The 23718-nt window shown below is 40.1% G+C and overlaps 1 protein-coding gene across 10 annotated transcripts in view; it reads left to right on the forward strand.

Moving 5' to 3' along the window:
* LOC140197714 (intermembrane lipid transfer protein VPS13B-like) overlaps positions 1-23718 on the forward strand; it is a 1066299-nt gene that overhangs the window by 620489 nt on the left and 422092 nt on the right. For all 10 annotated transcript variants that reach the window (XR_011886009.1, XM_072258131.1, XM_072258103.1 and 7 more), the window contains exon 23: positions 7117-7351. Coding sequence is in view for 9 of the 10 variants with exons in the window: in XM_072258131.1 (XP_072114232.1) it covers positions 7117-7351 (235 nt within the window). In the remaining variant the exon portion in view is untranslated. The remainder of the gene's footprint in view (positions 1-7116; positions 7352-23718) is intronic.

Below are 23718 nucleotides of genomic sequence, written 5' to 3' on the forward strand. Positions count from 1 at the left end.
CAGAAGTGAGTGTGTTTGCGATTTCTAAGTCAAAGGTGCTTGGGAAGCTGAAAAGTCTGAAGGTAGATAAGTCATCTGGACCAGATGGATTATACCCCAGGGTTCTGAAGGAAGTAGCTGAAGAGAATGTGGAGGCATTAATGATGATCTTTCAAGAATTGCTAGATTTTGGAATGGCTCTGGCGGACCGGAAAATTACAAATGCCACATAACTCTAAGAAAGAAGAGAGGTTGAAGAAAGGAAATTATAGGCCAGTTAGCCTGACATCAGTGGTTGGCAAGATGTTGGAGTCTATTATTAAGGATGATGTTTCAGGTACTTGGAGGCACTTGACAAATAGGCCAAGGTCCGAATGGTTTTCTAAGGGGGAAATCTCTTGGAATTCTTTGAAATAACTGCCAAGATATGTAAAGGAGACTCAGTGGATGTTGTTTATTTGGATTTTCAGAAGAAGGTGCAGTCCATGAGGCTGCTTTACAGGATAAGAACCTATGGTATTAAAAGAATGGAACTAACATGGATAGAAAATTGGCTGACTAACAAGAGGGTGAGAGTTGGAATAAAGCAGGCCTTTTCTAGTTGGCTGCTGGTGACTAGTGATGTGCTTCAGGGGTTAGTATTAGGACCCTTCTTCTTTTCAGATTGTATGTCAGTGATTTGGATGACGGAATTGATGGGTTTGTGGCCAAGTATGCGTGTGATATGAAGATAGATGAGGAAGCAGGATGTCTGCAGAAGGACTTAGACAGATTGGAGGAATGAGCAAAGAAGTGGCAGGTGGAATATTGTACCCTCACTTAATGCTGAGGATGTGGTCCTTGGAGACGGAGCACTATGTAAACGAGCGTTATGCAGGGTCATTGTAACGTTACGTAAATGGACATGTGTGCCTGATTTTTAAAAAAATCAAACCTGAGATATACACATTATTTCATGGAATAACAAACACGTAAATAGGCTTAACCTGTACATCAGTAGAATAGCAACATCGCAGCAGCAGCAGGGGGAAGCAGGTGGTGGTAATGTCTTAGAGGAGGGACCAGGCTGTAGGTCCTCCTAAAACCTTGGCTTCTTCGTCAAGTTGGCATTGAGACTTAATTGCCTTTTCTTAAGTTTCCTCTCATGAAGCAGTTCTCGGTAGCAGGAAATCCTGTTGAGCACACATCTCTTTGCCTTATTGCTTTGCTCCCATTCAGGGTCATTATTGATGAACTGGTTCATGATCTGTGTGATTGTGGTGATGCTGGTGCTGAGGAATTTTGTGATGAGGGTTTCTTGCCTGTGTTTCCTCCTCTACATCCATGTCCTCAGATTCACCCAGGATGCATTGCTCTGCCAATTCTCGAAGCACTTTGTTATTAAGGCTCTCACCATGAGAATGCAGTAAGTCTTCAAAAGCATCATCATTAACATCCTCTAATCCCGCTTCATTGGCCAGTTCACTGATCTTGGATCTTGGCTTTAAAATTCGATATTACTCCTTGATCTATTGGTTGGAGTAATGAAGTGGTGTTGGGTGGAAGGTAAACCACTTCTACAGGAGTGCAGGTCTGAAGTGTGTCAAGATTCTCAGGGTGGCCTGGAGCATTATCAGCACCAAGAATGCTTTAGGTTCAAGATCATGCTCCTCACAATACTGCTTCACTGTTGGACAAAAATGTGAAACAAACCAATTTTGGAAAACATCAATTGACACCCAGGCTTTCTTGTTTGATTTCCAAATCACTGGTAGACTTGACTTTAAAATGCCTTTCATTACTCGTGGTGTTTCAGAGTGAGGCTTTAACTTAAAGTAACCTTTAGCATTGCCTTCTAGCAAGAGAGTTAACCTGTCCTTTGCAATCTTGAATACAGATGCATGTCTCTTTTCTTGGAAGATGGAAGTACTAGAAGGCATTCTTTTCCAAAATATTGAAGATGAGCTCAGGAGGATAATTGTCCTTTTCGACTATGGCCTTCAGTGGTGCAGGAAAACCCTGGGCTGCCTTGCTGTCTGCACTAGCCATCTCACCAGAGATACATATGCTATGGAGGTTACTGTGCTTTTAAATTTACCAAACTAACCTCTGCTGGCTGTGAATGTTACCGACATATCTTCTTCTTCTTGAATATGATGCAAGATGCTTCTTGCCTTTTCCATTATTATCAGCTGGCTTAGGGGCGTGTTTCATTGTGTTTGGTCTTCCAACCATATATTTAGTCTATCTTCCATTTTTTCAAACAAATGGCTTCTTGAATGGCTATTTTCATTGATGATAATTTTGAGATTGTCATTACAGAAACTTTTATCTTGTCTGCATTTTTTATAATTGTTCTGATTGTCAATGTAGCCAATTTCAAAGAGGCCTCAACATCAACCTTACACTCACCAGCTTCTAAATGCTGTATCACTTTCAGTTTCACATCCATGTTAATAATTTTCCTAGACATCTTAGATGTACTACTCTTACTGGAAGTTACAGTGGTTTTTTGGACATTATGGGTGAAGAAAATGGAATAAATTGACGGGGGAACAAGAGTGGTTACACAAATGGGGGGTCAGGGAGAAGCACAGCATGAACTAATACGTGATTGGCTGTGAGTGGCTCAGAGCTGATGTATAGCACTCTCACTGGCTGATTGAATTTTTACTGTAAGAGTGGCTGCTCTTGAGAAGTTTTAAGTGTTGTTTAGAATGAGTTTTTGTCATCTTTAAAATTTTCAGTAAAGAATTGAATAACCATGTTGTAACGAATCAGCGTTATGCGGGGCCTGATTGTATAAGGAAGAGCATGGCCATGCACATTGCAGAAATAATAAAGGCAAGGACTATTTTCTAAATAGGAAGAAAATTAAAAAATCAGTGGTGCAAAAGGACTTGGGAGTCCTCATGCAGGATTCACTAAAGGTGAACTTACAGATTGAGTCTGTGGTAAGGAAGGCACATGAAATGTTAGCATCCATTGTGAGAGAACTAGAACACATAAAGAAAGATGTAGTGGAGAGGCTTTATAAAGCATTGGTCAGACCGCAGTTGGAGTATTGTGAGCAATTTTGGGCCTCTTATCTAAGAAAACGTGCTGACTTCGGAGATGGTCCAGAGGAGGTTCATGAGAATGATCCCAGGAATGAAATGTTTAACATATGAGGAGTGTTTGATGGCTCTGTACTTACTGGAGTTTAGAAGGATGAGGGGGGATCTCACAGAAACCTATCAAATATTGAAAGGCGAAGATAGATTAGTTGTGGAAAGGCTGTTTCCTATAGTGTGGGAATCTTTGACCAGAGGGCACAGCCTCAGAATAGAATGACATCCATTTAGAACAGAGATGAGAAAAAATTTGTTTAGTCAGAGGATGGTGAATCTGTGCAGAAGCAGCTGATGACTGAGCACTCTCTTCTGAATCACTGGCCAAAGTCAGGATCTAGTATGTTGGTGTTGATTTTGTAAGATGTTGCCTGGAAATTAAATTGTGCATCATCATGAATTTGGCTGCCTTGCTGCTCAGTGGAAAATTAAAGATGACCAAAAGTCAAGGACTTAACTCATGATTCTCATTTTCTACAATTACTGTATTGTAACACATGGAAGACCCAAGATGTAGAAGATGCATCCTCCACACTTCTGGACCTTCCTTTGCATTAGAATGGTCCAAATTGTATGCTGGATGGTTCTGAAGGAGGAGGATTTCATGCAACCTTTAGGGCCAGCTTCTACATGCTGGTTAGAGGGGATTGGGTTGAACAGGTTTCAGTCCAGCACTCAGAGCCTAACTTTAAAAGGACGGTCCCTTTAATATTTTTACTTTGAAAAGTGGGCCCCATTATCTGTCCACTTCTGGCCAACAGCACAGACTTCCTCTCCTCAGATCATCCCCAACAAGCTTGCATTAAATTCCAAACATTACTTTTCTCAACCCACCAATCAACTTTTCCCAATCTCTGCCGCTAGCTCCCTCCCCATCGACTGATTCACTTGACCATCCCCACCAAACATTTTCACACATTCCTCTTATGTCTACAATCAGTCTCCACCCTGACCAATTCACTCCCCCTTTCTACCCTGATCCCCTTTTCCTGGGCTTATTCCCCAGCACTCCATGCAACTTATTACAGCCCTAGACATCTTACTGCTTACTTGATTATCTGTGTCATCTTGGCTTTGGTGCATTGCAAAAGGGAATGCTTCACTGTATGTAAAGTATAGGAAGCTAGAGTCAAACAAAGCCCTTGAGGATTATAAAGAAGCCTGAAAAGATCTCATGAAGGGAATTAGGAAAGCCAGGAGGGGCCATGAAATGTCATTGGCAAGTAGGATAAAAGAGAATCCAAAGGCATTCTAGACATACATCAGGAGCAAGAGGCTAACTAAGGAAAGGGTGGCACCGCTCAACGATAAAGGGAGAAATGCTTGCTTGGATGTGGAGTATATAGGTGAGGTCATTAATGAGTACTTTAAATCAGTATTTACCAAGGAAAAGGACATGGAGGATAGGGAGATCAGTGCTGAGAGTATTAATATGCTAAGACATTTTAAAGTAAAGAAGGAGGTAGTTTTGGGTCTCTTAAAGAGCATTAAGGTGGATAAGTTCTCAGGGCCTGATGGGCTACAGTCCAGGTTATTGAAAGAGGTAAGTGAAAAGATTGCTAGGGCCTATCTCTTTGTTCTCTCTAGCCACAGGCAAATAGCTAATTTAATTTCACTGTTCAAGACGGAAACCAAGGATAATCCTGGAAACTATAGACTGGTGAGTCTCGCATCAGTGGTAGGGAAGTTACTGGAGAGAATTCATAGGGATAGGATTTATGAGCATTTGGTAAACTATGGCCTGATTAGTGACAGCCGGCATGGCTTTGTGCGGGGCAAGTCGTGTCTTACTAACTTGACTGAGTTTTTTGATGAGGTGATGAGGGTGAGTGATGAAGGTTGAGCTGTGGATGTTTTCTACATGGGTTGAGGTAAGGTATTTGACAATGTCCTTCATGGAAGACTTATTCAGAAGATTAGGATGCATGGGATCTATGGTGAGTTGGCCGTTTGGAGTCAGAACTGGCTTGTCCATAGAAGATAGAGGGCAGTGATCAAAGGCAGTTATTCCAGCTGGAGGTCTGTCATTAGTGATATTCCACAGGGCTCTGTACTGGGACCTCTGCTGTTTACGATGTATGTAAATGACCTGAATGAAAATGTAGATGAGTTGGTTAGTAAGATAGGATGATATGAAGATTGGTTGGGTTGTGGATAATGTGAAAGACTAGCAAAAAATACATGAGATGTAGACTACTTGCAGATATAGTTGGAGAAACGTCAGATGGAGATTAATCCGGACAAATGTGAAGTGTTGCACTTAGGTAAGTTAAATGTAAAGAGACAGTACACTGTTAAGGTGAAGTTCTTTCACAGTGTTGATGTGCAGAGGGATCCTAGGGGCCAAGTGCACAGCCCCCTGGAAGTGTCTACACAGGTTGATAGAGTGGTTAAGAAACATATGGCGTGCTTGGCTTTATTAATCAAGGCATTGAGTCCAAAAATCAGGAAGTTATTTTGCAGCTTTTAAGTTCTGGTCACCACTTCAAAGGTTCATTTATCGTCAAAGTATGTATGCAGAGTACAACTCTGAAATTTATCTGCTCCAGATAGCCATAGAATACAGAAAACTATTAAGAAAGATATCAATACCCCGCACAAAAAGGAAAGAAATAAAAACTCACAAACTCCAAACACGCCAAACCCCAAACACACCCAACCCCTCCCTCACACAAAAACTAACAGATCACCCAAACTCCCAGCCCGTCAATTGGCAACAAGAAAGAAAGAATAGGCGAGAACACGAAAATAAAACAGAAATGAAAGGGGCCAATGTGAATTACAGTTAGTTTGAACTACATTCCAATCCATATATGTCAGAATTTTGATAAAATCTCCAAGAGCATCAGGGCCCAGCGGCCCCTCCAAGGGCAGCAACTTGAACCGTCGGCCATTCCGAGGGGAGCAACTCGAACTAGTGGCCCCTCCGACGATAGCAACTTAAACCAGTGGCCTCTCCGATGGCAGCAATTCAAACCAGCAAATTACAGGAAGAATGTCAAGATTCTGGAAAGTGAGCTGAAGTGGTTTACCAGGATGCTGCCTGGAATAGAGGGCCTGTGCTATAATGACAGGTTGGACAAATGAGTTGTTTTCTATGGAGCATTGGAGGCTAAGGGGAGATCTGATAGATTTTTCTTAAGTTATGAGAGTAGACAATATCTTTTTCCCAGGGTTGAAATGCCTAATACCAAAGGGCATCCATTTAGTCGAGTGGGGTAATTTTAAAGGAGATATGAGAGGCAAGTTGTTTTTTACACAGTGTTACTGAATGCACTGTCAGGTGGTGGTAGAGGTAGATACATTTGGGGTATTTAAGGGGTGTTTAGATAAGCACACAGATATGAGGAAAATGGAGGAATGTGGACATTATATCGGCAGAAGGGACTAGTTTAATTGCCCATTTGATTACTAATTTATCTGGTTCAACACAACATTGTGAGCACAAAGTGCCTATTCCTGTGCTATACTGTTCTATATTCTGTGTTCTACATGTTCTAGAGCTGTATCATTGGCAGCTAATCCTTTGTAGCTTGTTAAATTTCATAACTGTGGTATGATGACAGACGTTTTATGTAGGTGTTATACACCACGATCCTTTAACCTACCTCTGCAGGCCATTGAAATTGTAACCTTGAATTTACTGTATATTGGAATTGAAATTCAATATACAGTAAATTCAGGTTCACAACTTCATAAATGCAGTGTAACACTTTAAAAGTACTTCCCTGGAACATCAAGACTTCCTTTTCCTCTCAAAGTAGGTATTTGCCTTTGAAGCATTCATTTATGTGCTTATATACTGAAATATTTACATGTCCTTTAATCCTAACTTGGCTTTAGATTTGCTGATTTGTTTGTTGAATAAGTTTAGTATTTTGAACAAACTTCTGATAATGCTATAGTAGAAGAATTGTTCACTAATTAAAACTTGTTCTGGTGTGGACAGTTGGTACAATACAGTAACTCTTTGCCATAGTTTATACACTTACCTTGTTCAAAAACCAGTATCTAATTGATCTAATTCAACATATTGTGTTGATTTCAGCTGGAGGTACAGTCATGTTGTGTGTTCCTTCCAAATGAGAGCCTACCATCACCGAGTACAATTGTGGCTGGTGACATACCTGGGACAGTGAGGAATTGGTACCATACTGAAGAAAGCATGCCTGGCACTTTGGTTATCTGCTTGCCCCAGATAAAAGTGATCAGTGCAGGCCATAAATACATGGAACCTCTACAGGGGATCCCTTTTGTAATTTCAAGGCCCATTCTTGAAGAAGGTAAGCTCCATTTCTGTTCTGGCTCTGCTCTCTTTCTGCCATTTGCTTGCAGAATTTTGAGTAGACAGTGTGGGTAATGAACAACTTGTGTCATGCCAAGAGGTATTTGTACATTCTGCTGTTCTTTAAACTTAGTGTTTTGTGGTGTAGAAGCTCCTTCAGTGAAGCTAGTTGCTCATGAATCACAAACCAAAACATGGTGGTTTAAAAAAATCCAAAATACTTTTGAAAATTTAAAATAAAAACAGAAAATGCTTGAAATTGTTGATCAATGTCTCTGGAGAGAGTAACAAAATTCATATTTCTGGTTGATGACTAAACAAAGAATGTTAGGAAATCAAGATGTCTTAAGTTGTAGAAAAGGAAGAGGGTTTGAGAGAACGAAGGGAATGTTCATGAAAAGAAGATAGCTGTTTTTTTTGGCTGAGAGAAAATAAGAAAAGAACTAATGAGATTGATAGACAGCCAACAAATGTCTACTTTATAAGGAAATATAGGAAGGTTTGTTAATTGCAGGTAATCTGCAGGATGGAGATATAAATTGAGGGAGATGAATTAAGAGGAGACACAAAAGCTCTTTTGGAACTGTAAAATACAAAAGACTGCAATTTTTGGAAGTGTGAAACAAAATTCTATAAGTTACCATTAGGTCGGGCAGTATCTGTGGAGAGGTTAAAACTGAAATAGCATTGCAGGTTCATGACCTTCTATCAGAACTGGCCACTTTCAACACAACTGGAAGGGCTGGTTAGCTGAAGATGTTGACATAAATGTTAAGATCTGAGGACTGTAATGTGTCCAGATGGATGATGAAATGCAGTTCCTTGAGCTGATATCGGACATCGTTTGAACAATGTAGGCCAGTGGTCCCTAACCACCGGGCCATGGACCGGTACCGGGCCACAGACCATCTGCTACCGGGCCACAAAGAAATGATATGAGTCATCTGCACCTTTCCTCATTCCCTGTCACGCACTGTCGAACTTGAACATAGGGTTGCCAACTGTCCCGTATTTGCCGGGACATCCCGTATATTGGGCTAAATTGGTTTGTCCCGTATTTCCCCCGCTAAGGTAGAGCATTCCTATGAAACCTTCTGTGCCGAAATGGCGTGAAGCAAAGAAGCAATTACCATTAATTTATATGGGAAAAATTTTTGAGCATTCCTAGACCCAAAAAATAACCTAACAAATCATACCGAATAACACATAAAACTGAAAATAACACCAACATATAGTAAAAGTAGGAATGATGTGATAAATACACAGCCTATATAAAGTAGAAATAAAGTATGTACCGTGTACTCGGGAAGATGAAGGCAAAACCGATTTGTGGAAAAAAATCGGCGCGCATGCGCACATCACATATGTGCACGGCACACAGGTGCCCACGCAAGGCTTCATGATCATGGTAGTCTTTCCTGGGGTAAGGTGTCCTGGGATTTGACTGCTACTTTTGTTCCTTATTTGGGAGTAAGAAAGTTGGCAACCCTAACTGTAAAAGACATGTTGAGGTGAGTTTAACCCTACTTGAACACCACCCCGGTTGGCCGGTCCGCAAGAATATTGTCAATATTAAACTGGTCCGCGGTGCAAAAAATGGTTGGGGACCCCTGATGTAGATGGACAAAGACGGAGGCTTGGATTGGGGGTACATAGATTCTTTTTTATTAAGAAGGTGAATAGTTACTTAAGATAAGTGGCAATGCAATTTGTAGCTGCATTCAAGGCAGCAGGTACATTATTGAATGGATGAGAATGTTCAAGGAGCCTACTGTTGCTTTGAATTTGTATGCACATATGTATAGGTTTTACACTGATTGATATACATTATTTTAAGCATCCGTTAGTCTCATGAGAGCATGGATTTAGACCTTGGAAAGCTTCCAGGGCGCAGGCCTGGGCAAGGTTGTATGGAAGACGAGCAGTTGCCCATGCTGCGTTTCCCCTCTCCATGCCACCGATGTTGTCCAAGGGAAGGGCATTAGGACCCATACAGCTTGGCACTGGTGTCGTCGCAGAGCAATATGTGGTTAAGTGCCTTGCTCAAGGACACACACGCTGCCTCAGCCAAGGCTCGAACTAGCAACCTTCAAATCACTAGACGAACGCCTTAACCACTTGACTACGTGCCAACATACATTATAAAATAGTTATAACACCATAATACCATAAGACACAGGAACAGAGTTCGGCTATTTGGCCCATTGAGCCTGCTTCTTTATTTCATTATGGCTGATCCATTTTCTTGCCCACATCCTGTAACCTTTCGCACCATGACTAATCAAGAACTTATTAACTTCCTTCTTAAATGCATCCAATGACATAGCCTGTGTCCACAGCCGCCTATGGCAAAGAATTTAACAGGTTCATCACCCTGTGGCTACAGAAATTCCTCCTCATCTCCATTCTGAATGAACACTCCTCTATTTTGAGGCTGTGCCCCCTGGTCCTAGACTCCGCCACTATAGGAAACATCCTCTCCACATCCACTCTATCTAGGCCTTTGAACATTCGATAGGTTTCAATGAAATTCTTCTAAATTCCAGTGAGTATAGGCCCAGAGCCATCAAATGCTCCTCATGTAATAACCCTATCGTTCCTGGATTCATACTAATAAACCTCCTTGAAAATTCTTCCAGTGTCAGCACATTCTTTCCTAGATGAAAGCCCCAAACTGCTCACAATACTTCAAGTGAGGCCTCGCCAGTACCATATAAAGCATTACATCTTTGCTTTAGATTCTTGTCCTTGCAAAATAGCATTTGCCTTTTTCACCACTGAATCAACCTGCAAATTAACCCTTAGCAAATCCAAATTGAGAACTCTCAAGTCCCTTTGTACCTCGGATTTTTGAATTTTCTCCCCATTTAGAAAATAGTCTATACTTTTACTCCTTGTATCAAAGTGCATGACCATATACACCCTGACGCTGTATTTCATCTGCCTTTTCTTTTCCCATTCTCCTAATCTGTCTTTCTGCAGCCTCCCTGCTTCTTCAACACAACCTGCCCCTCCTCCTGTCTTCGTCTCATCTGCAAACTTGGCCACAAGGCCTTCAGTTCATCAACCAAATTATTGATATGCAAAGTAAAAAGAAGCAGTCTCAATGTCGATTCCTCTGGAACACCACTAGTCACTGATAGACAATCACAAAAGGCTATTTTTATTCCCACTCTTTGTCTCCTGCCAATCTGTCAATGCTGATTCCTTGCTAGTATCTTTACAGTAATGCCATCTTATCTTTTAAACTGCCTCATGTGTGGCAACTTGTCAAAAGCCATCTGAAATGTAAGTACAGAATATCTGGTGATTATCCTTTGCCTGTCCTGCTTGTTATTTTCTCAAAGAATTCCAACAGGTTTGTCAGGCAAGGTTTTTCCTTAAGGAATCCATGCTGACTTTGGCTTATATTATGTGTGTCCAAGTACCCCAAAACCTCATCCTTAAAAATTGACTCCAACATCTCCCCAATCACTGGCCTATAATTCCATTTCTTCTGTCTCCCTTCCTTCTAGAAAAGTGGAGTGACAACTACAATTTTCCATTCCTATGGAAGTTTGCCAGAATCTTGTGATTCTTGAAAGATCATCACTAATTTTTCCACTATCTCTTTGGCTACCTCTTTCAGAACCTGTGGTTTAGTCCACCTGGTCCAGCTAACTCAGGCCCTTCAGCTTCCCAAGCGCCTTCTCCCAAGCAATAGCAACTGTGTTCACATCTGTCCCCTGATATTCTCGACTTTCCAGCATACTGCTGGTGCCTTCCAGTGAAGACTAATGAAAAATACTTATACAGTTTGTTAGCCATTTTGTCCCATACAGTTTGTCCTCCCATAATAACTTTGATATTATTGGCTAGCTTACCTTCGTATTTCATTCTTTCCCTCTTCATAGCTTTTTTAGTTGTCTTCTGTTGTTTTTTAAAATCTTTTCAATCCTCTTAACTTCCCACTAATTTATGTTCTATTATATGCCCTTTCTTTTGCTTTTATGTTGTCTATGACTTCCCCTGTCAGCCATGGTTGTATCATCCTGCCTTTAGAATAGTTCTCCCTGCGCCTTCCGAATTGCTCCCAGAAATTCCAGCCCTTGCCGCTCTGTATTCTTCCAATCAAATTTGGTTAGCTCCTCTCTCTCATGCCTCTGTAATTCCCTTTACCTCACTGTAATTTGACTTTAGCCTCGCCCTCTGAAATTGCAGGGTGAATTCTATCAAATTCTGAGCTCAGTCTCCTTGGGGTTGCTTTGCGTTAAGCTTTAATGAAATCTAGTTCATCCAAACTTGAATTGCTGTTCCCCTAGTGGAGTCAGCTACAAGCTTCTCTAAAAAGCTATCTTGTGGGCATTTTACAGATTCTCTGTCTTGGGATCCAGCACCAACCAGATTTTCCCAATCTATCTGTAAATTGAAATCCCATGACTTTTGTAAAATTGCTCTTTTGACATGCCTTTTATACCTCCCATTGTACTTTGTACCCAACATCCTGGCTACTGTTCAGTAGTTTGTTTATAATGACCATCAGGCTCTTTTTACCCTTGCATGTTCTTAACTCTACCAACAAAGATTCTACATCTTCTGATTCTATGTTACCTCTTTCTAAGAATTTGATTTCATTTTTTACCAAGAGCCACCCCTCCCTACCTGCCAGTCCTTCTGAAACAATGTGTGTCCTTAGATGTTAAGCTCCCAACTGTAATCTTCTTTTGGCCTTGACTCACTGTTACCCACAATGTCATACCTGTCAAGCTGTAAATGCGCTACAAGATCATCTGCCATATTCCATATACCTTGTGCATTCAAATATAACACCTTAAATCCTGCATCCTTTTTGAATTTGTTCTCCTGTTACACTGCAACTTGTTCCATAGACTGCAATGTCCTCTGCCTGTCCTTCCTGACAGTCTCATCACACACTGCCTCTGGTTGTATACCAGCTACCCTATCCTCAGCCTTATCCCCCTGCCAAATTAGTTTAAACTCTTACAAATAGTCCTAGCAAACCTGTCCGTAAGAATATCTGTCCCCCTTATGTTCAGGGGTAACCCATCCCTTTTGTACCCTTCTCTAAAAGAAATCGCAGTGATCCAGAAATCTGAAACTCTGCTCCCTACATCAGTTATTCAGCCACGCATTCAAATGCCAAGTTATCCTATTTTTACCCTCACTGACGCACAACACAGACAGCAGTCCAGAGTTATGATTGACTAAAAGTAGGAATCATAGTTCCATTTGAGGTGGGGTACTAAATTACACATTACTGGCATAAGATAGAGTGTACAGATATGACGATCTATATGAAGCAGAGATACTAAGATATTTGATTACTAATTTAATTGGTTCAGCACAACATTGTAGGCCAAGTGGCCTGTTCCTGTGCTATGCCATTTCATGTTCTACGTTCTGTTGTAGGGAACACAAAATCTCTTCACCTATACATTAAATAGAAAATGAACATGTTGCAAGATGTGATAGATAACAAACATATGCAATGGAAGAAGATAAAGAAAAGTAAATAAGAAATCAGAGCAAGAACAACCTATATGGTTCTTCGTGAGTGTTCCTCCGTGACATTGGAGGAGAAACTTCACCCTATCATCAGGCACTTATCTGACAGCCTTATTTCCCTAGCATTGTGGCCATCTCTCACCTCTGAAACCCTTTCCTGTCCCTGCATTATGCAAACTAATCACCCTTAACTTCCATCCTGACCATGACCTGTCCTAATCTTCCAGAGCTGGTTATCCATTAGATTAATCTCCCAATCCCTTCCCTAAGACCCATGACAGGGCTTTGATGTCCCACACACCGTCCACTTTGGACCTTCTGTGACAACAACCAATCTAAACTTGCAATTGGCCTAAGTTGTGATGCTGAACATATTTTTGAAACCAAAACTTGTCTTCAAATCTAAATATATACTTCATGGTTGTTACCAACTTCATGAAGACCTGTGTGGAGAAGTGTGTGCCTTCAAAAACATACTGGACATACACGAAGCTAATGAGCTCAAGACCGTTTATGCATCCTTTGAAAGGACGAATGCAACTAGGCCTGTGCGAATCCCTGCAGCATCTGGTGACCCTGTGAGTCTTGACGTCAGAACATCTTGTAAGATGTCAAGTCTCTGATGGTGTACCGAGTAGGTCACTGGAAATCTGTGCCAACCAACTGGCTGGAGTGTTCAAGGACATCTGTCTCTCATTGCTGCACTCAGATATTTCCACCTGCTTCAAAAGAGTGACAATGATACCAGTCCCCAAGAAGAGCAGGGTGAGCTGCCTCAACGATTATTGCCCAGTTGCCCTCACATCTACTGTAATGAGTGACTTTGAGAGGTTAGTCAGGGCCAGAATCAACTCCTACCAAAGCAAGGGCCTGGACCCACTGCTATTTGCCTATCACCACAATAGGTCTATAGCAGATGCAATCTCACTGGCTGTCCACTTGGCCTTAGATCATCTGGACAATAGCAATATGTACATCAGGCTGCTCTTTATTGATGATAGCACAGTATTCAACATGAGAATTCCCTCAGTTCTAATCAGCAGTCTCTAAAACCTGGGCCTCTCTAAATCCCTCTGCAACTGAACCTTGACTTCCTCACTGGAAGACCACAGTCTGTGTGGATCAGAAATAAAATCTCTCCTCACTGACAATTGACACTGGTGCAAATTAAGGATGCGTTCTTAGGTTTCAATAGGTACATTTAAAGTCAGAGAAATGTATACAATATACATCCTGAAATTCTTTTTCTTCGCAAACATCCATGTAAGCAAAGGAGTGCCTCAACAATGAATGACAGTTAAATGTTAGAACCCCAAAGCCCCCCCCCAGCTCCCCCACCCACAAGCAGCAGGAAAGCGATGACCCCCCCCTCCCCTACCAGCATAAAAGCATTGGCACCCTCCACTGAGCACTCATGCATGCAGCAAAGCATCAATAAGGACACATACTTGCAGTACCCCAAAGACTACTTGTTCACCCGGTAATTCGACATACCACTGTGTGTGTCTCTGTCTCTCTCTCTCTCTCTCTCTCTCTCTCTCTCTCTCTCTCACTCTCACTCTCACTCTCACTCTCACTCTCACTCTCACTCTCACTCACACACACACACACACACACACACACACACACACACACACACACACACACACACACACACACACACACACACACCTCCCCGTTCCAAAACACCCTTTTCTTAACCCAGGTCCTTCGTAGAATCTCCGCCTTGCTCTTGAATGGAAGGAATCTAAGTACAATGGAGTGTGGTTTACCTTCTCTGTCTTCGGGAGACTGCTGGACAAGCGAATGGTGCGCCCTTTCAAATTCAATCTCCGTAGTCTGAGGAACCTCCAGCACTTCCCGCAGCAACTTGTCTACAAAGTGCATCATCGACAATCCCTCTGCTCCTTCAGGAACATTATAAATCCTGATATTTTTCTGTCGCGATCTTTCCTCCTGGTCAAGCAATTTACTTTCATGTTGATTTAATATTTTTACCGTCTTACTTAGTATCTGTTCCATGTTTTGCACGTGATCTTCCATCTTCTCAATTCGAGTCTCTGCCACTACTATTTTCTCATTGACGTTGGCGAGCTCTGACTTTTATATCATTGAGTTGCTGCTTTATTTCTTTTTGGACTTCCCTTATCTCTTCCAAAATCTTTATCATATTTGCTGCTTCGCCTGCACTAGGCCCAGCATCAGCCCCGCCACCACGCGCACATGTAGGAGAGCCGCGTGCTGTACCACTCTCTTCCATCAGCTCCGCAGTGGTGCTTTTTTTTTATCTCCATTCTTTCTCCCCATTCCTGCCCCCCTCATCAATTCAGATATTTTCGAAAGATCTTATATTTGATGGATTAACGGGGCAAAATATGTGTTTTTCCGAAAGAGCTGTTGATTTAAGCTGCCATTCTGAAGGATGACGTCACCGGAACCCCATGGTCTTACTTTCTGAGGGTATTTCACATTTAAAGATGTCTTGTAGGGCATTGTGTATCCCACTCCAATAGTTCTTGATAATGGGGCATTCCCAGGAGATATGATAATGGTTTGCATTTTGATTTCCACAATTTCCCCAGCAAACAGGGAGGGTACTATCATAATTGGATTCTGCGAGGGTGTAATAAAATATCTTATCAAGTTTTTCCACCTGAACTCCCTCCATTTCTGTGAACTGGTACACTTCCATTGATACCTCCATATTATTGTCCATTCTTCCTCAGATATTATTATCCCTCCTTCCTTCTCCCATTTTGTTTTAATGTATGAAGTTGAATGTGTTTTAAGATTTGACAAACCCTTATACAGGCTTGAAATTATTCTACTACTGTACCGTTACCTGAATTATATGCTTTTCTAAATAGCTCTATCAAACATGTACTTGCCTTGGTTACATTTTTAACTGTCCTATTAACATACTGAAAAAGGAGAGAGAGAGAGAGAAAGAATGTGTATATAAATAATTAATACACTCAGGTTGGAGGAACAACACCTTATATTCCGTCTGGGTAGCCCCCAACCTGATGGCATGAACATTGACTTCTCAAACTTCCGCTAATGCCTCACCTCTCCCTCGTACCCCATCCATTATTTATTTATATACACACATTCTTTCTCTCACTCTCCTTTTTCTCCCTCTGTCCCTCTCACTATACCCCTTGCCCATCCACTGGGTTTTCCCCCCCTCCCCTTTTTCTTTCTCCCTGGGCCTCCTGTCCCATGATCCTCTCATATCCCTTTTGCCAATCAACTGTCCAGCTCTTGGCTTCATCCCTCCCCCTCCTGTCTTCTCCTATCATTTTGGATCTCCTCTCCCCCTCCCACTTTCAAATCTCTTACTAACTCTTCTTTCAGTTAGTCCTGACGAAGGGTCTCGGCCGGAAACGTCGACTGTACCTCTTCCTAGAGATGCTGCCTGGCCTACTGCGTTCACCAGCAACTTTGATGAATCATTGAGTAGACTTGAATTTAGTTTCCAAATAGTATTCTTTGGTTGCAGGTCAAAATCAACAGATAAATATATAGGTGCATGGTCACTTACATCTATTGTTCCAATTCCACAGGTGTTTATTTTGGCTTTATCTTTTCCAAATGTTATGAAATAGTCTATTCTTGTATATACAGAATGGGGTGCAGAATAATGAGTGTAATCCCTTCTATTGGGGAAAAGATCCCTCCATATATCAATTAGACCAACATCCTCAAAAAGAGTGTTAACTTTCTTAAGTAAGGAACACACAAATGTGTGTTGCTTGAATTTCCAGCATCTGCAGAATTCCTCATGTTTGCGTTCTTATGTAAGGACTTTGTTTCATAAGTTTTTCTATTGGAATAGTCTAACTTTGGTTGTAATTGTAAATTTAAGTCACCCCCACATATCAAGAGATCTTCTGTTTCCGTTACCATAATATTAGTAATTTTCTGGAAGAAACTAATATCACTTACTGGGGGTGCGTATATATTCAATAAGATCACTGAATTTCAGTCTATATTCCCCCTTACCAGAATATATCTGCCCTCCTTATCTCCCATTTCGAATACTTTTTCAAAATTTAGCTTGCTTGAGATGAGAGTAGCAACTCCTCTTCTATGTCCTGATTTATATGAGGAGAAAAACAAATTAGTGAAGTCCATTCTCTTTAATTTTCCATGCTCATTATCACTTCAGTGAGTTGCCTGTAAATATACTACATGGGCTTGTTCTTTTTGCATTTTTGATAGAATTTTACTGTGTTTGATTGGATTTAACAGCCCATTGACAGTAAAAGAAATGAATTTTACTTTGTCCTTAGCTATGTGTATTTATCTGTTAGTATATCATTGAAATTTGCAGAATATAACTTAATCAATCTCCCTGAACAAATAACCAAGAAACGTGAATAATAAAAAAAAGGTAACGAAGGTGTGATTCCAAGGCTGGGGTCTCTAGATGATCCTGGGTTGAGCTAGAGGAAACGTCGAGCCGTGGGGGATAGCCCCTCCTACCTGTGAGTTGAGGGCCCCCGCTGCAGTACCTACAAAAGTAAGTAAAAAAAAAAAATCTATGTCCATTACACAGAAATGATTTCCCTGTGTATTCATCCCATATACATATTCTCATTTAGATGGGGAAGAAGGAGTGAATGAATGAGTAAAAAAAATTGAGTAATATAAGATCCACATTATAATATGTATTTCTTGAGATAGGTATATCACCGCCTATTTTTGCATCCGTTTCGTTTATCAGCACTTCTAAAGTTAGCCACTGTGTTCATGTTTGTAGTCGCCTCTTCTACTGTCTGATATAGCTGTATCTCTGCTTCGTAAAATACTCTCAGATTAGCAGGGTACGGGGTTTGGAATTTAATCTTTTCTTGCTTTAATATTCGTTTTGCTTCGGAATATTCCTTCCGTTTTTGTAGGACTGCCAGGGGGTAATCATGATCGAAGTATATTAACTTCACGTTCCAAAACACCCTCTTCTTACCCCAGGCCCTTCGTAGAATCTCCACCTTGCTCTTGAATCGAAGGAATCTGAGTACCATTGAGCGTGGCTTACTTTCTCTGTCTCCCGGAGGCCTCCGGACGAGTGCACGATGCGCCCTCTCAATTTCAGTCTCCATAGTCGGAGGAATCTCCAGCGCTCCCTGCAGCAACTTTTCTACAAACTCCGTTATTGACAATCCCTCCACTCCTTCGGGAACATTATAAATCCTGATATTTTTCCATCACGATCTTCCCTCCTGGTCAAGCAGTTTACTTTCCTGTTGATCTAATATTTTTATCTTCTTACTTAGTATCCGTTCCACATTTTGCACGCGATCTTTTACCTTCTCAATTTGAGTCTCTGCCACGGCTATTTTCTGATTGACGTTGACGAGCTCTGACTTGATATCATTGAATTGCCATTTTATATCTTTTTGGACTTCCCTTATCTCTTCCAAAATCCTTATCATATTTGCCACTTCACTTGAACGAGACCCAGTGTCAGCTTCACCACCACGTGCGCGTGTAAGAGAGCCGCACATTGCACCTCTCTCTTCCATAGGCTCCGCAGTGATGCTTTTTCTATCTCCATTCTTTTTCCCCATTCTTGCCCCCCTTATCAATTCAAATATTTTCAGAAGATCTTATACTTGATGGATTAACGGGGCAAAATATGGAGCTGTTGATTTAAGCTGCCATTCTGGATGATGACGTCACCGGAACCTTATGTATATTTCTTACTGTAATTTACTATTATTATGTATTCCAATGTACTGCTGCCACAAAACAACAAATTTCATGACAAACAAGGGAGAATCTGCAAATGCTGGAAATTCAAGCAACATACATAAAGTGCTGGAGGAACTCAGCAGGCCAGGCAGTATCTATGGAAAAGAGTGCAGTCGACATTTTAGGCTGAGACCCTTCATCAGTACAATATGAAGAGATTTCATAATAAATAAATTCATGACAATTGTAATGATTTTAAACCTGATTCAAATTCGGATTTATTTCCTTCAAGTTATGGCTTGAGACTTACATTGATGATTATGTTTGTTTTTGCGTACAGCTTCCTGCGTCAGTGTATTTTCATCCCAGTCATATTTGAAATTCCATTCTCTAGAGAATTTGGTCAGTTTGGTCTGGATTCTTTTACTTTATAATGTCCTAGGACCTACAAAGAGACACGCCATTGTTAGATTTAGTAACAAACAATGAACGATCATTTGTAAAGATGCGTGAACTTTTCCCTAACAGTGATGGTATGATCACTATCGATGTGGTCTTCAAAAAGAAGGAAAATAAAGATTTTAGCATTAGCAAGAGTAACCTCACCATGGTGAGTGAGTTCAGAATCATATAAGAAAATCTATTTATATTGTCCTGAAGAAGGATCTCAGCCAGAAACATCAACTCTTAATTCTTTTCTATTAATGCTGCCTGACCTGCTGAGTTCCTCCAGCTAATTGTATGTGTTGTTTTCTATTTATAGTAGTTTGTTAGTGGGAGGTCAGGGATTGCGGGAGGTTAGCGTGCATCACAGGGAATTCCAGAACTAAGTTTCCAATTATGCAGAACTCAATTTTTCCCTGAGGGTTAAGAGCACAGCTTGCCAGAAGAAAATGCCATGTGTAGATAATTTTAATAGCAAAAAAAACCTCTACCACATATTTTGGTGAGTGGGAGAGATATAAAGAACAGTAATAGATCATAATTGGGGACATACCCTCAAGATTTTGGGGAATATATTTAGGACAGAGGTGAGGAGAAAATCCTCTTTCCAGGGAGGATCTGCTCAGGGAAGCTGTAGAGGCTATCTCATTAAATATATTTAAAACACAGAAAGATAAATTTTTGCTTGAAAATGGAATTAAGAAGTTATGGGGAAAAGGCAGGTAGGTGGAGCTGAGTTCACAGCCTAATCAACCATGGCGGAGTAGGCTCGATGACCTAGATGGCTACTCCTACTCCTATTTCTTATTTTCTTATGTAAAAGAAGTCATAAGAGGTACAAGAAAAATGGGAATATTACAAGGGATATTAAAATCTATACCAACACAATTTATAATTGAGAAGCGGTAAGTAGTAAAGCTGGACCTTTGCAAGCAAACAGTGATAAAATTGCAATTGAAAATCGGGGAAGTCCAACATTTCAATAATTAATATGCACCATGATTTGCAGCTAAGAATGGAATATTGTGTCAAAGACCCAAAAATATGTTACTGAATTGTGATGGAGACTTATCCAATTTAACATAAGGAAACAAATGAAAAAAACAATGGTATAAGAACGGCAAAGCCCCAGAATCAGAATAAAGAAAATAGATGAGAACATTATCAAAGTTTTAATTATAATCTTGCAAAATTCTATCAATATAGGAAGCATTAATTATATTGGAAAATCAGACCAATTTGATTACATTAAAAATAATACCTTATTTTTCTTAAAAATGTCACTAGATTTTAAGAAAAATAAGAGGAAAGCAAGTGAATCATGAAGTAGTAAAGCTAATATCTGTCATTCAGAGAGAGTCAACAAAGGTTTAAATTGCAGAAGAGAATAAATGGCACAGTAGATGATATAGCAGACTTGCATGAACGTTGTGATATCTGGCAGAGCTTTGGACGTGGGAAATATTTTTTGTCTAGTATTTACATAGGGTTCAAAAGAATACTTAAGTGATTTGTCTTGGCAGTTGTAGCTAAATTTGCTCAGGAAATTGACAGCAGTTATTGATCTGCTTCTAAAAATGACAAAGCCCTAGAAGATTGGAATTAGGCTTAATGTACATTTGGAAGAGTAGGCAAGATGTGACATTGGTCTTTTGCATGGATTGTGATGATTTAGAAGGAAGAATAGAAAGCCACATTTCCATTTTACCAACAGTATATGGAAGATAGTACAATGTAGATGGAAGTATTAAGCTTCGAATTAAGCATCATAAATTGAACAGGAAAACTCTGGCAGGTGGATTTCAATGCTGGAAATATTGATGTGTCTGATTTTAAAACATGAAAAATGGAATATTTTCTAAAGCCTGAAAAAAATTACGGACAGTGAACATACAATACTTCAGTTGTTGCCTACATAAATCTTTGAAATGTCATGGTAAGAAAGTAATAAAATAAAACCATAAGACATAGTGGCAAAATTAAGCCATTAGACCCATAGATCTGCTCCATCATTCAATCATGGCATGTTTATTTTCTCTCTCAACACCATTATCCTGCCTTCTCATAACTTTAGATGCCCTTACTTATCAAGAACTATCAACCTCTGTTTTAAATATACCCAGTGAATTGGCTTCCACAGCCATCTCTGGCAATAAGTTCCACAGATTCACCACCCTCTGAATATAGAAATTCCTCATCTCTATTTTAAAAGGATGTTCCTACATTCTGAGGCTGTGCCATCTAGTCCTAGACTCCCCCACCATACTCTTCACCTCCATTCTACCTAGGCCTTTCAATATTTAATAGGTTTTATTGAGATCCCTCCCTCATTCTTTTAAACTTCAGTGAATACAGGCCAAGAGCCATCAAACGCTCCTTATACATTAACCCTTTCATTCTTATGAACCTCCTCTGGACATTCTCCAATGTCAGCTCATCTTTTTTTAGGTATGCGGCCCTAAAACTGCTCACAATACTCCAAGTGTGCTTTGACCAATGCCTTATAAAATCTTCCTTTTCTATTTCGGTCTTCTTGACTTGAATGCTAATGTTGCATTTGTCTTCTGTACTACCGAGTCAAGCTACAAGTTAACCTTTAGGGAATCCTGCTCTAGGATTCCCATGACCCTTTGCATCTCTGATCCTGAATTTTCTCTCTTTTTAGAAAATAGTCTATGCCTTTATTCCTTCTATCGAAGTGCATGACCATATACTTCCCTTTACTGTATTCCATCTGCAATTTCTTTTCCCATTCTCCCAATCTGTCCAAGTCCTTCTGAAGGTTTCCTGCTTCATCAACACTACCTACTCCTCCACCTATCTTTGTATCATCAGAAAACCTGGCCTCAAAGCCATCAATTTCAGATCATTAACATATATTGTGAAAGGTAATGGACTCAACACCAACCAATATGGAACTCCACTAGTCACTAGCAGTGAACTAGAAAAGGCCCCTTTATTCCCACTCTTTAAGGCAAGATATCTGCAAAAGGAATCCATGCTGACTTCAACCTATTATCATGTGTCTCCAAGTACCCCGAAATGTTATCCTTAATAACTAACTCTAGCATGTTGCAAACGCTGAAGTTGGGCTAACTGGCCTATAAAATCCTGTCAATTGCCTCTCTCCCTTCTTGCCTCTTTTTTTTACGCTTTATATATTTGAAAAATCTTTTGTTATAATGTTTTATATTATTGATTAGTTTACCTTCATATTTATACAGAATGGTAGCAGAATCAAACTCTGACCTGTTTTGCTAAAAGCTTGGAAAACAAGATGTAATGTTAAGCTGAATAAATCTATATCCTGATAAAATGATTAGCTTTAGACACCACTGCTCATAAATATCATTTTGGCCATAGTTGAAGAATGATTTAACTGAGTTAACTGAGATATTAAATAAATGGAAGGTTAGTTTTAGAGAAAAAAATCCAATGTTTCCTCTCCGGTGAGTCACAAGGTCAAAAATTAAAATGAGCAAATTTGGTCTAAAATGGAAGATAGCACTTTGAAAAGGGGAATTCAGAAACCCTCCTTCATAGAAAGGAGAAAAACAAAAACAGAAAAAGCTGTAAGTACTCAGGTGGTCAAACAGCATCTGTGAAGAGCGAATCTAAACAAATGAGTGTAGTTAATAATCTTTACTAAGGATGTGATCTGACTACAGGCTACTTACACCACTTTGTTTTTGTTTCAGATTGTTTGCATAGTCATAGTCATACTTTATTGATCCCAGGGGAAATCGGTTTTCGTTACAGTTGCACCATAAATAATAAATAGTAATAAAATCATAAATAGTTAAATGGTAATATGCAAATTATGCCAGGAAATAAGTCCAGAACCAGCCTATTGGCTCAGGGTGTCTGACCCTCCAAGGGAGGAGTTGTAAAGTTTGATGGCCACAGGCAGGAATGACTTCCTATGATGCTCTGTGTTGCATCTCGGTGGAATGATTCTCTGGCTGAATGTACTCCTGTGCCCACCCAGTACATTATGTAGTGGATGGAAGACATTGTCCAAGATGGCATGCAACTTGGACAGCATCCTCTTTATAGACACCACCGTCAGACAGTCCAGTTCCATCCCCACAACATCACTGGCGTACTGCATCTGCAGTATTTTGTTTTTAGCCAGGAGAAATGTGCTTCTGAAAACTGAAAGTGATGTTATTTTAATTCGTAGTCATAAAAGATTTTTGGTCATTTGATAACTGGGTTAATAAGCAAAGTGAATTGGAGGTGCGTACATGGAATTAAATCACAGATCTTACCATTTTGAAGAGTGGAATAAATTAGAGAGCTCATAGACAGACTTGTTTTCCTATGTTCGTTTCAATCTATTTGACTTTAATTTTCTTGCTTCCTTTTCATTCATTCCTCTCTTCCAAGCTGGCTGCTGATTAGCAAGACATACGCTGATATACTTTCTTAGTAAGTCCCTGAAGCTGATTTCTCCTTGCTGTCCCAATATGCTTAACATTCACTTTCAACTCAAAGAGTGAGGAAAGGTCACGTAATTAACATAAGTAAGATTTGGGCCATTAATACATTATAAATTGGCTTGGCTACTGATGATTAATGTAATCAACTTCAAGTCCAACATCATTACATGTAAGTAATGTGTTTGCCAAAATTAAATGTGCAGTTAATGACTGACATAGCTTTTTATAACTGAGAAGAAGCAGATGTTGCCTTAATTTTGTTTCTTTGTTGTTACAA

The sequence above is a fragment of the Mobula birostris genome, chromosome 1, assembly GCF_030028105.1.
Source record: "Mobula birostris isolate sMobBir1 chromosome 1, sMobBir1.hap1, whole genome shotgun sequence".
Taxonomy (NCBI): domain Eukaryota; kingdom Metazoa; phylum Chordata; class Chondrichthyes; order Myliobatiformes; family Myliobatidae; genus Mobula; species Mobula birostris.